Below are 15,812 nucleotides of genomic sequence, written 5' to 3' on the forward strand. Positions count from 1 at the left end.
TAAAACTATTCAAATATCGGGTTCTTTTTCTTGGTAAAGCATTCAAGGAAATGTGAAACAGAGTTCCTCATTCCTTCCATGCTTCCAGAGGTTGGGGGAGTTGATGTGATCAATACTGTAGCCCATCCTTAGATCTCTGTCTCCCCCATCTGTCTACCTACCTCCCTCTCCCCCTTTATTCCTCTCTCTCTCTTGCTATGCTGGGGAAAGAAGCCAGGTCGTTGGCATGCTAAGCAAAAACTGCCACCAAGTTACTTCATTAGTCGAATGTTTCTTTAAGCCTTAAGTTTTATTTAAAAAAAAAAAAAATGGCCGGGAAGGAACCTTTGTCAGCAAGACTAAAGAGTCTCTTAGGCCTGCCCTTTGCCCCATATCCTCAGCAAGCACTGATGGGAGAAAATTATGCTAGTGGAAAAAAACTCAGGATAATAACATGCACTCAACATGAATGAATTACCTACTCCATGTTCTGGGTAACCATTCACTGCATACAGAGGCTTGTGAGGAAAACCTAATCTGAGGGATTTAGCTGGCATCAATATGGAGCCCAAAATCTAAGGGAACAACAAACACAAAAATAAGTCTAATAAAATGTACAATTTTTAACTCATAGGAAGCCAGGTGTGGTATTACACACCTGTAGTCCCAGCACTTGGAAGGTAGAAGCAGGAGGATCACGATGTGAGCTTGGCCTACTTAGTGAGTTCAAGGACAGCCTGGACTATATAAACAAACAAATAAGCAAAACAGAATAATAAGGAAGTAAGTTTTGTACAAGATTTTCACTTGGGAGATCTGGAAATGATGATGGTTGGTAGCCTTGAAGAAGAGTGCTTCTCTAAGTAGGTGTGGGAGGATACATGGGTGTATGTGTGTATTGCATGCTGGAAGGTACTGAAGGAGATTACCAGATGTTACAGAGAAAGGGTCAGTTTGAACAAGGCAAATGTCATCCAACACAAAACCCAGCTTACCATGGGCCTGGCTTAAATCTGAGAAGAGGCTACAGGGATGAAGTGAGGACTGACCTAGGGCCCTCAAAACAGGATGCTTTTGACCAGTGAGATATACTAAGCCACTCAGAGGAAAGATTCATCTAGTAGGCAGAATGGAAAAAGTATATATACTCAGGGACCAGGCACAACAGACTCCAGGCCCCAACTTATCCATTTACTGGATTTGTTACATAGTGTAAGCTTCTTGACTGGTGAGCCTTGCCCTATGAAATGGATCATTCTGGCTCTTCAGTAGGTTTGTTGAAGCAATGAGAAAGTTTGCTCAAGAAAGACTTGATGAGTAATCCTGTTCCCCTGAATTGTCAGCGTAAAAGAGGAATTGGGGGAGGGGGGGAAATAGAAGGATGAAGGACATAGAGGACATGGTAGGTGATGTCCAGAATACTTGGTAATGACATATTCACGTCTTCCAAGGAAAGAGGAAACATCACTGATGTACAAGAAGCTGGAGTTCAGAGGACAACAGTGGCCATCACTGAAATGGGTGTGGCAGGGTGTGAGCTGACACAAGAGGATGATGGTGTGAAGAATTAAGGAACACCACCAGGCCACTTAGCAGAAAATACCCAGGGTGCAATGCAGGGATTGAACCTATATGACACAAACAATAAAATTGTTGGTAATCAGCCCTTCCTATTACTGAGGTCTATAATGACTTTACCAACTTTTCTCCATTCCTCATTTTGATATTTATTCATGTCAAAATATAAAAAGCACTAATGCTGAAATACCCTATTTAGGGTACAGCCCAACTGAATTTAGAATCCAATGTTTTGCTCCAGGATGTACTGTCATTCTTTAACAAGCTTATTGAACATCACTCATAAATCGTGAAATTCACTGATTTAAAGTGCATACTCCAATGCCCTTAAAATTTACAAATGTGTGCGACCATCACAATTACCACAGAACACTTTCATCAACCCCTAAAGAAACCATGTGCCCTTATCTGACACCTACAATCACCCAACCCCATCTCAGCCTTAGGCAAGCAGTAAGCCACCTCCTGTAACCATGCCAGACCTGAATGACATAAGTTAGATCCCTGGGACCCACAGGGTAGAAGGATAAAACTGATTCCTGAAAATTATCTTCTGACTTCCCACTCTTGCCCTGTTACCATAGCTGCACAAATGTACACACACACACACACACACACACACATTAGTCATTCTTAATTATACATGTTAGCATATGTTCATTAATTCATTATGCCTTAACTTAACAGCCATTTCTTAATATATGTAAGAGTCGAGCCCTATGGCTCCATGGTACCAAGACTTCCTGCAAATACCCAAATCCTCAGATGATCATGTCCTGTATACACAATGGCACAGCGTGTGTACACAGCCTTTGGATTTCTTCATATTCTTTACACTGTCTCTAGACTACTCAAAATTCCTTTTTTGGGGAGGGGTATTGAGACACGGTTTCTCTGTGTAGCTCTGGAGCCTGTCCTGGAACTATCTCTGTAGACCAGGCTGGCCTCAAGAGATTCATCTGCCTTTGCCTCCAATGCAAAAATAAATGCTGTGTAAGCTGTTGTTTTACTCTGGTGTCCCTCAGTTTTCTGTTTCTATGACAAAACCCCAAAGCAAATGACTTAAAATGAAAAAGGCTGTGTTTTATCTCCTGATTCTGGAGACTTCAGTCCTGGATCAGTTGGTTCCTATGCTATGGGGCCAGAGGTGGGACAGTGCATCGTAGTCTGAAGCAAGTGGCAGAGCAAAACTATTTATGTGACGTTGTTTCCAGTGACCTAACTTCCTTCAACAAGTCCCACTTCATAAAGTGTCCATTATCCCCTAGTACTATCCCGTTACTCTCAACGCTATCACAGGCTGCGATCATGCTTTTAATCCATGGCCTTTGGGTGACAGTCAAGATCCAAATCATAACAACAGTAATTTCTTAAGGATTAAAGGCAAGGAAAAAAATGTTCACATGTTTAGTACTGATGCATATGTTTTTCAAATATGTCTGATCCTCTCAGGATTAAATGAATATGATGATAAAGAGCCCATTGGACATGGAATATATTCACAAACACATATAGTTGGATCTCATGAAGCTTCTCATATTTGATCACAGCATTTTCAGGTTGATGTATTCCTGTGACTGGAGTGTTAAGAAGATCCTAAACTGTCACTGAGCCCAGAGGTTTTACTTCTGGATCCACAAGTTTTCTTCTGAGCAGGTTTCCCAGTGAGCCATGCTCCTGAGATTGGCTGCAAGCTTGGCACCTTCCCTTCTGCAGTCCCTAATGTCTTCTGAAGTCAGGGAAACAGTGCTCATCAGGCACACAGTGCTTTTCAGTATCCCACACCAGCCTGTCCCGACTCCCCCTACCCCCCCACCCCCGCCTTCCCTGGCAAACAGCTCCAGCAGTTTCCTGTACCATTCCACACAGGCTCAGCTTTCAGAACTTTAAGTTTCTACACTGTCCCTGAAGAATCTTCTCACACACCAGTGTCCCTGTGAGGGATAAGGTTCTGGTCCCTTTCATAACCCACAAAGCCGACACATCTGATTTTCCACATTGATCCTTGTGTTAAGAAAAGCAATCAATAAACCCAAACAAAAGTGACCAAATAAGGTGAAATGTTGTTTTATGAATTAAATGACTGAGCTCTTAATACACAGGGCATAACCTGATCCAAGCCAGTCTCTAGAAAGGAGGCATTTGGAGCTGTGTCTAACTCTTGGCTGCTGAGATTTCCTACATCTCTGAATTACATCACATGCATTTGCCCCCCCCCACACACATGCATCCCCCCCCACACACACACACAGAGAGAGAGAGAGAGAGAGAGAGAGAGAGAGAGGCGTGCATGCACACACGTATTCCAATGTCACGTTTCTGATTTAATTTGAAATAGTAAAAATCCTCTTTAGATTTTTTTTCCTTCCCATTAAAACACCAAAGCCACTACCCCAGCATGGACCAAATGTTCTCTACGTTCTACCATGATATCTACATGACAGGTACAAGCAAACTTTGTCCTCTTTCATGTAGCTAAGGTAAAATATACATAACACAAACCTTAAGGATTTTTAAGTGTACTACCCACCAGTGTTAACGATATTCTATACAGCTTCTACTTTTCAAAATAACTAAAACTCATCAAAAGAACATAAGACTTCCAAAGTAGAGTTTTTCAAATATGCACTAAACGTTAAATATAAATCACCCACACAATTCAATTCGCTCTTACAGCCTTCCTTTTAAAGATACAAGAATGTTCATGCTTTTAAAAAAGGTGTTTATTTCTTGAAAGAATAAAAAAGATGCCAGTGTTTAAGGCCCTTCCAGAGGGCATGTCGAGTTATGGTTTTTTGGTTTAGGGGTTTTGTATGTTTGTTTGTTTGTTTGTTGTTGTTGTTTTGTTTCCTCCCTGGATTTTGTAAGTGCTTCTAAAATACATGAAAAAAAATAATAACAGCGTACTTATCTTCTAGCACTGCCTCCCACCCAAACAGCAGACATTGCTGTTTGGGTTTTTAATGTCTTGAATGGCTTGGGGATTAGCATGGGTATTTAGCAAAAAGTACAACTTCAAATTATACGCTGCTTCATGGTGCCAAAATTCCGTGCACCATCAACCCTATGACATCCATGGAGCCCAGCACTAGGAATGGTGATTGTTAGTCATCTGGCTTTGCAAATGAGAGGATGAAATTGTAAACAGTGTGTGCTGAGGCAAGGTGCCTTTAAGAAGGAGGATGTTTTCAATATGATCTTGACTCTTTTAGTGTAGCAATATCTTTTAATTGACATAAGTACCTAAACCAACATTACAAATAGACTTGATCTAAAAAGTGGAACAATTTTTTCATAGGCATCCTAACAAAAGATAATGATACTTGGCATGATGGTGTAGGCTTGTAGTCCTAGTACTTGGGGGGTAGCAGATGCTGAAGTAGGGGATTCTGAGGTCAAGCAAGTTTTAAGACTAGCCTGGGCTATACAGTGTCCCAGAGAAAACAAAACAGAAACAAAAGCAAATGGATGATAAGTGAATTCCCAAATAAGCATATGCCCTAGTAACATGTTAGTCCTCAACACCTAAGGATTTTATTTACATGTATTTTTATGTAAGCATAAACACACAGAGATATCAAAGTTGTTTTAACTTTTAACATATTGCTTAGCAAACAATATAGGATAACTGCTCCCTGATGTTGAGCATGAATCCCAGTGTTAATTACAATGTATGCCTCACCCACTGATGATACAGACATACAAAAGCCACTATGGCCACACGTTACCTACTGCCATTACTAATTGAAAGAAAACAAAACCCAGATCTCAAAAGCAGGCAGTTCCAGATCAAGTAGGGGGATGTCACAAGGAAGATGGTGAGAGCTAAAGTGTTCTATTGAGCAGTGCTAGGAGACCAGACCAGAATCTGTCCTACCCAATGAATGACCTCTTCACTCCCCAAAACAGTTGATCACGCGCACGCGCACGCACACACACACACACACACACACACACACACACACACACACAAAATAGCCTGAGAGGAGGTTTGTCCCAGAAACTAACCAAAACACGGGTTCACAACAGATGCATCACTGCAACTTTTAGAATAGATCCCATGTTAGGAAGTTAGTATACATTTATGCATTCGTTAATCAATCCCAGTACATGTAGCCTGAAGCTAGGGAGTTGATAAGCACAGAAACCATTAAAGTGCAAAGAAAGTGTGGGAACGAATCACAGTGTTATTATAAAGATAGGAACAGAGACAATGGCCAAATCAAATGGAAGATCCACACCTGCAGGCCACACAGAGGAAGCCTTCTATTTGTGGGATATGGCACTCACAAATCTAAGGGTCTTTTCTTGTCCTGTTCACCCATTTAAACAATGAGCAAAAAAAGTGCTTGCCCTGTCAACTTCTTGGTTTCTCCATCAATAAAATGGGGTTGAAGCTACATGTTCATAATTAGAGGCTGAATTCTCCCATTAGCTCCAAGATCAGATGACACAATAGACACACATTTGGATATAGACAGCTCTATGGGAGGCAAGGAGAGAGACCTGGGGATCTACTCAGGAAGCTAGAAATGCAGAAGTTCTCAGCAGTAGGAAGTTGCAAGGGATGGACAAGGAGGTCTCTCCTCTTCCCTACAGGCAATGCTGCTTTCAGGCACCACAGACAGATATAGGGAGAGCTAGGGGATCCTTATTTTTCTTCTCTGCATCCTATAGTAGATGCGCGTACTGAAATCGCATGAAAACACACAGGTATGTAAATACACACAGGTAAGTATTATCGGTTGTTCCAATGTTCATTGAGAAATACTGAGTCTTAAAATGTTTTCAAGGGTTAGGTGACAAATAGGATGAATGCCTTCGGGCTAGGAAATGATAATTAACATCTTGCCCTAAGTGACTTTGGTCTAGGCAGCGAGACACAAAGCTTGTTAAAGGCTTGAAGAGAAGATCCAAATATCTTCAGTGAAGTAAGATTTTTTTTTCCCCTCCCCAAAACAGCTACAGGCAAGTAGTACCAGGGGCAGGAAAGTAAGCCGGCAAAATAAGCAAATTGTGGGGCTCTTTACCTTTTCCCAAATGGAGGCCCCCCGCAAGTGGCATGTAAACAACACTTTGTTCTAGACAGCCACGTTCGGGGCTTATATATAACAGAGCTCACGTCTGGCTCTTAGAGTCATCTCTAAATGAGTCAGTCTGTAGTTTCATTTTCACCCTGTTTTCATTTTAATTTTCTGCATTTATTTGTGTCTTCATTTATTTTATTGTGTTTATGGGTGTGCACAAGCGACAGCGTGCATATGGAGGTCAATCTGCAAAACTGGTTCTTTCCTTCTATTACATGCGCTCTGGGGATCAGACTCAGGTGTTTAGGACTGGTGGCAAGCATCTTGACTGAGCCATCTTAACATCCCCTAATTATGTTTCCTTAATTGTGTTTTTGGAAAGTGAGGCATGCCTGTATTCACTGCTTGCTGCCCCCCATACTCTGAATGAAGATTTCCTTGTGGTCTCTTTCCTTAGGCAGAATCATACATAGCACCTTGCAGAGGATTCTTTAAGACTAGTCAGAACTCAAGCTCTCTAAAGTCCTCAGGGTCTTCAGAAGCTCACAGAGGCCCAGCCCCACCCCAAGTCAATCAGCTAGGAATAGCCAAGAAGAAGCTTGTAGATTGTTTTCTACAACTGTCACAGTTCCCTCGGGCTGCCATGGTTAAGAGCCACGTACAGACTCGAATTGTCTGACATGGTAGTGACTGGCCACATGTGGCTATCGAGCACTTGACAAATGTGGCTACCCAAAGCTGATATAGTAAAATACATCCCAGAGTTCAAAGTCGTAATACCAAACATGTAAAAGAATGTAAACTATCCCATTGATGTTTTCTATTGGTTATATGTTGAAATTTGCACTGATAATATTTGGGATATACTGGGCCAAACAGTTATTAAAATGAACTCCTGTTTCTTTATAATGTGTCTTCTCTATACTTCACATGACACTAGTTGCCTCCTTTGATGAAATGCACTCTTTTAGCCAGTGCTCGTTTAGCATGAATGAGGAAAGCAGACCGATTAGGTGGCACACGCCTGAATATCAGTACAGTACTGGGAAACTGGGGCATGAGGACCTGGAGCTGGAGAGCAACCTGAGCTTCACAGTGAGTCCCTGCCTCAAAATAGAGGGGACACGGGCAGTACAATCCACTAAGGTGGGTGCAACTTGGGGGGCTTTCTAGCCTCCCTTTGCCCATTGCTATAGGGAGCACAACACCGTGGAGCTAGGAATGATGGGTAGAACTGGTGACTGCCAATTGGTGCTCTCTGTTTTGTCTCACTAATTATTTCTTCAAAGGTCAGGCAAGAAAGCCGAGTTATCTATGGGAAAAGAGCCCCTCTCTGTTGTGCACACATTTGTGAGGTTGCATTGTAGAGCTACTCCTGAATGTGAAGTAGTCTGAAAGGATGGATATGGGAAAAAAAATCTAGCAAAACATTAACATGAAGTAAATGCAAAGAATGGAGGAAGAGAACTGTTTGCTACATTTCAGCGGAGAAATGACCCTGCACCTGGGGTATAGCTCAGTGATAAAGGGTGCATGCTTACCATTCACAGGGCCCTGAAAGAAAGAAAATACCAGACTAGACCAGACAGACAGACCTACTGACAAAAGGGGTTGTCAGCATCCAGAAAGCTGTTTTTGACTCAGAATTCATAACCCTGTTGTTTTCCACTCTGAGGAGTCACAATGTCGTCCTTGCAGTGAGGCAAATCAGGTACACCCTAACTGTCACCATGTCACACCTCAGTGCCCTAGAGGAGGTGGACTTTATCCCCAGTGCCTTCTACTCCCTGGGTTGCAAAAGTTGAATCCTGAGCTTTAGAAGCCAAGCTTGCTCAAAGAGAAAATTCCAGTTTGGATAAAGTGACATGGTCACTTTATCTTTCTTCCAATCATCAGCTAATTTAAATAAAAATAATATTTTGTTGTTGTTATTATTGTTGCCTGTTTTCCTCCCTTGGGAATCCAGCAAAGAGAGTTACATAAAAATCAGCTAAAATGTGTTACATTTAAGAGATCATGCCTGCAACATAGGGGCTCCTTGGTGTAATAAAAGAATGAAAGAGGCCTGGATTCTGATGTAAAATGCAAAGGGCTGGAAAGGAAAGTGGTGGGTCAAGCCAAATGACACACAGTGCATGCATTCAAGGTTTCTGTTTAGATACTCTTGTTCTCCAATCCGGTGGCAGCAGAGCCTAAATCAGAAAGAAAATGCCCAGCGCTCTGGAGCCCTCTGTGCTGCTAAATTATTCCTGTTAGTTATAAGCTGTCAAGTTCTGCCAATGATACCCAAAGACCATGCTTCCAGACAACTCACTTTGCACAGGATAGTATTTACCTCCAAACTCACTCCTACGCTGACTCGGAAAACATAATATATTGCAGATGGGCAGATGGTTGCCTGGCAAAAATAAATGAGCCCAAGTGAGTGAGTAGGTTTTGTAAGGCTTAATGTCATCATGAAGATGACTTCAAGGTTAAAAAAAAATCTATATATATTGGATAAATTAGCATTTCATATATATATATATATATACACACACACACACACACGTATATATATATGCAAATATAGACTAGAAACTACAGTTTGTTTGGTCAAGACAGTCAAGTCAGTTTTAAAAACTTATCTTTGAAAATCTGCCGGTGAAATGGCTTGAAAAGAGGAAAGTTTCCAAAGCCTTGGCATCTGCTGTATGGGTCCCCAACAGGGGCATTTAGGCAACCTGCCTGGCAGAAAGAGAATTCTGAGCTGAAAGCAGGGGCTAAGCATTCAAACCTTGTTCCCACTCTCTAGCATGTGCCTTGGAAAAGCTAAGGACTATAATAAACAGGCTTCAGGGTCTCCTCTACTGATTGGAGAGGTTGACCAGAAGGCTTTCCTGCCCCCAGCACTGATATATAGCTACTGGTTTCTACCCACCATCAAAGTCTCCAGGCTGAGTTAAAAAGAAACCTTTTATTCCCTCCAGGATCAGGTCAAATCAAATACCAACATGGTAGTTTTCCATTCTTGTTAATTTAGGGGGCAGAGATTAGAAATATGAACCTTAAGGCAATGGAACAAATCAATTTAAATATTCAATTTCAAATCCGTGCATTTATTCCTAATTTTCAGATTAAAAGAGGGAAGAGAACATAGATTGAGCCTTTAGGAAAAGTATACTGGCATCTTATGTCACATCACAGGCATTCGGCAATTTTCCCTGAACTCTGGGGATTCTTTGAAAGTCCCACAAAGTTTCTCCAAAATTTTCCTGGTGTTTTTGGAAGAGTGCTATCACTACCTGGAAAATCCTAAGAAGCCTTCCCTCTTGCTAAAAAGTCTCTTTATGTTGAATTCCTCATTTGTGATTCCCAACTATAAAACTAATGAGTACTTTAAAAATATGTATTAATTGTTCATTACTAAATCTAATAATTCTGTAGTAAACACATCACATGAAGTCATCTTTAAAGTGCCAGGCTCCCTGCATAGAGCACTGTGACAAAACAGCTCATTTAGTTCACAAATGGCAGCAGGAAAAGGGCTCTTTGTGAGGTTTATCTCCCAGGTTTAAATATCCAAGGCTACTGCTGTTCATCTTCTTATCTCAATGGTATCATTTCTTTTAAACAGAGTTTGGAAACAGTCCTCAATTTAAAGGTTTAAGCACTAATTTATAAAACCCTTAGTTGATTCCCATAACACAGCGGCAGTCAAACTGGACAAGATAATGAATTGACTGAGATCATTGTCCAGCTTCATCCAAGAAAGCAGCCTCTAAAAAAAAAAAAAAAAAATCTTAAAATGCCTTAGAAATCCAATTTGCAAGCAGCAAAAGCAGCATATAGATGGGAAACACCAGCCTTGATCACATTAATTTTGTGACTAACAGCATTGCTTTGAAAGGGAAAAGAAAAGAAAAATGACTAAAATAATAAGGCCACTCAGATCCTCAGTTCAGTCTAACAATACAACCAGAAGGAAATCAACTGCACAGACGACGTTCACATCTGGAGGATGCAGGCACCATCAGACTCCAACAAAATAATTGTCAACCGAGGACAAACACTGCAATGATTTATCATTTTTAAAAAGTAAATCCCAGTAGGAAATGGGGATGCTGGGACTGTGACATCAGTTTGGATCACAGTCATGCAGGTGTGAGAAACTGGCAAATAGTTACAATAAAAATAGTCTACAACTGGAAAGCTATACAGGAGAAACATCGTAACAGCCTAACATTTGTTTTACCACCTATTCAAAGCAAGATAGAAATGAAGGCATGGATTCCCCCCCCCTTTTTTTTTCCAGGATCAATCTAATAAACTGACTGCTCGGTATAAACAAAACTGAGTCCTGCCTGAAAGGTAATTCAGCCATTTATATATATATATATATTTTTTTTTAAATCTGACTTGGAGATGTCATCGACTGAATAAATGCATTTACTCTGAGGAAAACTGAGAATAAAATATTGATGCAAACATAAGGAATTAAAATAACAAATTTATATAAAAATGATGTAAGTGACCGATAATGAGTAAATGTGTGAGAAGACAGTGAGTTATCTTAGAGGTTGAAAACTAAAGTAAAACTGATATTTAATTAACAGCACCCTTCTTTAGGGGAGCCTGTGTCTAAGCTTGAATGTGGAAATGGATTTTTGTGTTGTCTTTAATCTTTAGGTTTCTTTTTAAAGAACACCTTCTTGCTAAAACTCAGGTACTTATTAAAGTGACTCACGAAAGTATTTTGGAGGGAATACTGTACCTGACACCTTGCTTGCCCCTTTTCATAGCTTCCCTACAATGCACAGGCTCATGCACATTTAATTCCAGAAATAAAGCTCTCTCTCTCTCTCTCTCTCTCTCTCTCTCTCTCTCTCTCTCTCTCTCACACACACACACACACACACACACACACACACACACACACACACACCTGCACAAAAATCTTACCAATCCCAGCAAAAACCACATACACATGCAAACTAAAAATCCATTTCCAAGTCCTGTTTGTGAGAATGTAAGGCTGACCTCCGCTGATGGGATGCACAAGGCTTTTTATCTGCCTCCCAAACATGAGCATGCTCTTACCATGGCTCGTAGAGTGAAACCGCGATGTGTTGCCTTCTGCAGTCACCAGACCAAAAATTTCCCTTCTTGCTTGTAACTTCTTTTAAGCAGCAAGATCAGACAGAAAGGAGACAAATCTTTGAGCACTTGCTTCAGTGGTTCAGACCAGAGAAGACTGTGAACTAGCTCTCAGCTAAAAAGAGAACAAACCTTGTACTTCAATCACTTTGCAGCTCAGAGGTCCCTCATGGACTCTGGTACCTTCTTCCCCCTCCTTCTTTATGTTTCTTTTAGTAGTGAGACTAATTTTTCCAGTAGCCTTCAACTCCCCAGATTTAACTGACATGGAAAATGTGACTGAAAACTTGTAGAACTGTCTAGCCTCCAATCCTACACAGAATGAACTTTGTTGTGTTGAAGAACACCTCGCAAGCAGCTACATGCTCCTTTCCTACTCCCTGTGCTCTGCAGCACACAACACCAAATAACAGTGCGCCATCTAGTTAGCAAAGTGCAATCTCCATCCATAAAGGGGGGACACCTTCCAACCCTGGGAGCTAAGCTTGTCAGGGTTCAGCCACTCTAAAGGTCCAATTGTTTATTTAAATAAAAACCGATATCGCTACTGGGATAATCCACATCTAGTGGATATGGGAAAATTTAGGTTATAATGGCACTACAAACTTTTACATCTAACTTTGATTTACAAGATAAAAGCAAGTTTTAAATTAAAAGGGCTTTCTGTTAATAGAGCTTATTATTCTGAAGACGGGAATGATTTTCTTCGAAAGTTGTCCCTGGGTGCATGCCTATTATCTTTGCTTTTCCCCTTCCACTAATGAGCATTTATCTAAAGAGCCTGTTAATCCTCTGATGTGTGCTTCTGGTCAGAGGTAACAGTTTGAATAAAACCACTAATCACTGATCACTAAATCACTGATCATTAATCACACTCTCCAGGGCCCATGACCCGGCCATTTTCCCCTTAGGTCTCTGCATCACAAACAAGAAGTTTAACATTTTCAATGCCCATGCATTGCACAGGGAGTTATACTATTCCATGTCTAGATAGGAATAAATAATAAATACTGCCACAAACTTGAGGAAGGGGTGTCAATCAGTCTCCAGTCAGGAGTTCACAAAGCCTGCTCTCTAACTACAGCATGTTAGAGAAAGTAGATCTAATTATACCAAAACACGTGTTGTGTTCTTCAAGTAATGCCACCTATTTAGAATATAAATTTTCCTTTATTTAGCTTCCCCCATCTCCAAATCAAGGAGTACACAAGTTCCCTGTCCCCTTCCAGCCAAAAGCTTGTGCCTGAGTTTGTTTATACTTGATTCTGCCTACCATTCTTCACTCACCCCAAAAGTTTCGCTCTCTGTCCCCTGAACAAGTCACAGCAGTGGTGTTGTCGCCCTGGTGTTGAAGGGCCAGTGGAGAAGATATTAACTCAATTCTGTAAAATGGGCATTTAACTTCCTCTGCAGGCAGAAATTCAAGGCTAAGAACAAGAAAGTACCACACGCAGCAATGTATTGCATGGTGCTTTCAGCTGTCACACACATCCCCTCACTTTGGAAATTAAACATCTAATCTAGATCCTTTCCGCTAAACCTGATTTAGTCAGCTCCTTCATCTTTCCCCTAGGGCTGCAGGGTTCATTGGACTCCTGGCTCTTAGCTGTGTTGCTTTCCTAAGTCGCCGCAGGGACACGGCATTAGCATATAAGACTTCTAAACCTTTCCAGAGGTTTTTCTGTCTAGGCTAAGCATCCTCGCCGGGGAAAGGGGCCTGGCTAGTGCCTTTCTTAAATAATAGAAAAGGGCAGATTGAGCGCTCATCAGGTACTGCGTTCAGACACCAGAAGCTCACTCCTGGGACAGCATTCCCCTGAGGGAAACTGTAAAAGGCGGGGGCTGGCCCAGTGATAACGAGGTGGGCGGGGGAGCGTTGGGGAAGGAGGGGTCGAGGAAGAGAGGGCAATAGCGGTGTCCAGGGAACCCTCAATTGCGCGGGGAGGGGGGGCCTGGGGGAGCGAAAGCAGAGTTGCTTTGTCAGCATTCTGAGCCCCTGAACCCTTGAGTATCTGAAGCCCTTAATCAAACACTTACTGGCCTGCAGAATGACGTAATGGACCTGTAGCCAGCCTTTATTCTTTGACACATGTCAGGGAGAGGGAAAAATAAAAAACCAAACAAGCTTTGCAGGCAGACTCTGACAACGAAATGTACAAGCAGTCCACTCCAGTTCCCGGTCTTGAACCAGCATCAAGTGGGGGGCGATACTCATTCAGGGAAAGTTGAAGCTTTTTCTACTAGATACCTCCTGGAAATTAATCTATCACACACACACACACACACACACACACACACACACACACACACACACACACACACACACACCACAAGCGGGATATAGGAGATATTGTCTCCCTGATGTGTCAGGGGTGGGTGGGAGGGGCATCTAGGCTCTTTCTTGTCTGGACCCTCTAAGAACTTTGTGAAAAGTTTAAGCGGTTCGGTGGAGAATCTCGCTTAAAGACAGGTTCCATTGCAGCGTGTTGAGAACCGCCTGTGCGCAGCGCAGCTCGGGCCCCAGCTGTCATTTGGGGCGGCAGCCCGGAAGAGGTAACAGTGCCAGCTCGAAGGGGACGGAGGCGGGAGGCGGCTGCAGGCATGAAGGCGAGGGGCCTGGAGCACTCTCGAGCGGGAGCGCCTGGAGCGAAAGTCAAGTGCCCTTCAAGGGCAACCACCCCTCTCCGGGCGTGCGCCCACCAGCTGCAGCCGGCAGGGCCAGCTGGTCTTGAGAAGTGGCAGCGGCCGCTCGGGCACCCGGGGGAGAGCAAGCCCCCTGCGCACTCGCCTGACCACCCCTAGTTGACCCGGCGTCTCTACCGCACCGGCTGGAAGTTTGCAAACTTTCTCCAGGGGTTCCGTTGCATCACTGAGAAACTGGGGACGCGGGGGAAGCTCCTGGTTCGCAGTCTCTGTTGCCGCTGCTGCCGCTGCTGCTGCCGCCGCCACCACCACCACCGCCGCTTGACCACACTTCTGGAGGGTTCCGCACCTTGCCAGGGCTCTGGAGGCAAACATACACCCCCGATTCATAACTGTTCCCCGTGTCAGGGAAACTCACGCGCGCTCCCATACACGCACGCACACTGGGTCGGACACGGCGCTGGCTCCACTCAGCATCCCTCCAGTCGCACGGCGCAGCAACCACCGAGACGCGCTCCGGGACGGAAACGGCGTGGGGTCTCCGGGTGGCTACAGGACACAGCACAACTCCACAGTCCACCAACAATTGGGGCCGGACTTCCCTCTGATCCGCCAAAGTGTTTACAAACACAACTCAAGGAAGGGAAATGCATCGCATCTTCCCTACTCCTTGCCCTGTGACCTGCCCGTTGGACCAAGTAACCTCGCGGCTGCAGTGGAGAACCAACCCCTGCAAACAAGGACGCTCCCAAGTCGGCTCGCGCGGCAAGTGCAGCGAAAGTGGCTAAATGCAAAAGCCCCAGAAGTGGCCGCGCCGTATTTTTAGGAACTTACCAAACAAGTGTGGAGAAGGCAAGAGCCGAGCCCGGGTGAAGGGACCACGTTGGACTGAGCAAAGATTACAATACATTCTATTTAGAGTGCATTACATCACCCCCCCGGTGACGTCACGTGGGATTCCTGAACTTCTAAATCATTGCGGTCCGCTGGGGAAGGAGGGAGAGAGGGGCGGGGCCCGCACGCCGAGGGGGCGGGCCCCGTTCCCGCCCCGCCTAGATCCCGCCTCTCCAGCGGACCTGGGTGCACGCGGCGGCGGCGGCGCCTGTGACCGCGCAAGCAACAGCTTGCACAGCCCAGCGCCGAGTAACACGGCTCCCCGACCTTAGTGGTGTGAGTCAGCTTGGAAACAATCCTGATGGTTTCAGACAGGGCCACGCAGGAGACACGAACACGAGCTCTCCAACAAGGAGTGCCGGTAGGGTCGGAAAGGAGTTAGGTTTGGGGTGTGAGCAAGATTGATGACAATCGGACGCTAACGGAGGTGGGGGGGGGAGACTTTTGCACTTATAAATGCAAGACGCTCACCTCCCCCCACAACACACACCCAGAAGATACCCAGCCCCTTTGCCTGCGACAGCTGTGACCTCATTGCAGTGTTGGCTGCATGTT

The 15,812-nt window shown here is 43.7% G+C and overlaps 1 protein-coding gene across 1 annotated transcript in view; it reads right to left on the minus strand.

The window, feature by feature from the left end:
- Creb5 (cAMP responsive element binding protein 5) overlaps positions 1–15,342 on the minus strand; it is a 385,475-nt gene extending 370,133 nt beyond the window's left edge. The window contains 4 exon segments of the mRNA XM_051202852.1: positions 14,421–14,471; positions 14,473–14,547; positions 14,549–14,724; positions 15,198–15,342. Coding sequence (XP_051058809.1) covers positions 14,421–14,471; positions 14,473–14,547; positions 14,549–14,724; positions 15,198–15,273 — 378 coding nt within the window. The 5' untranslated portion in view covers positions 15,274–15,342.
- Between the last annotated feature and the right edge of the window lie 470 nt (positions 15,343–15,812).

Source organism: Phodopus roborovskii, unplaced genomic scaffold (assembly GCF_943737965.1).
Source record: "Phodopus roborovskii unplaced genomic scaffold, PHOROB, whole genome shotgun sequence".
Taxonomy (NCBI): Eukaryota; Metazoa; Chordata; class Mammalia; order Rodentia; family Cricetidae; genus Phodopus; species Phodopus roborovskii.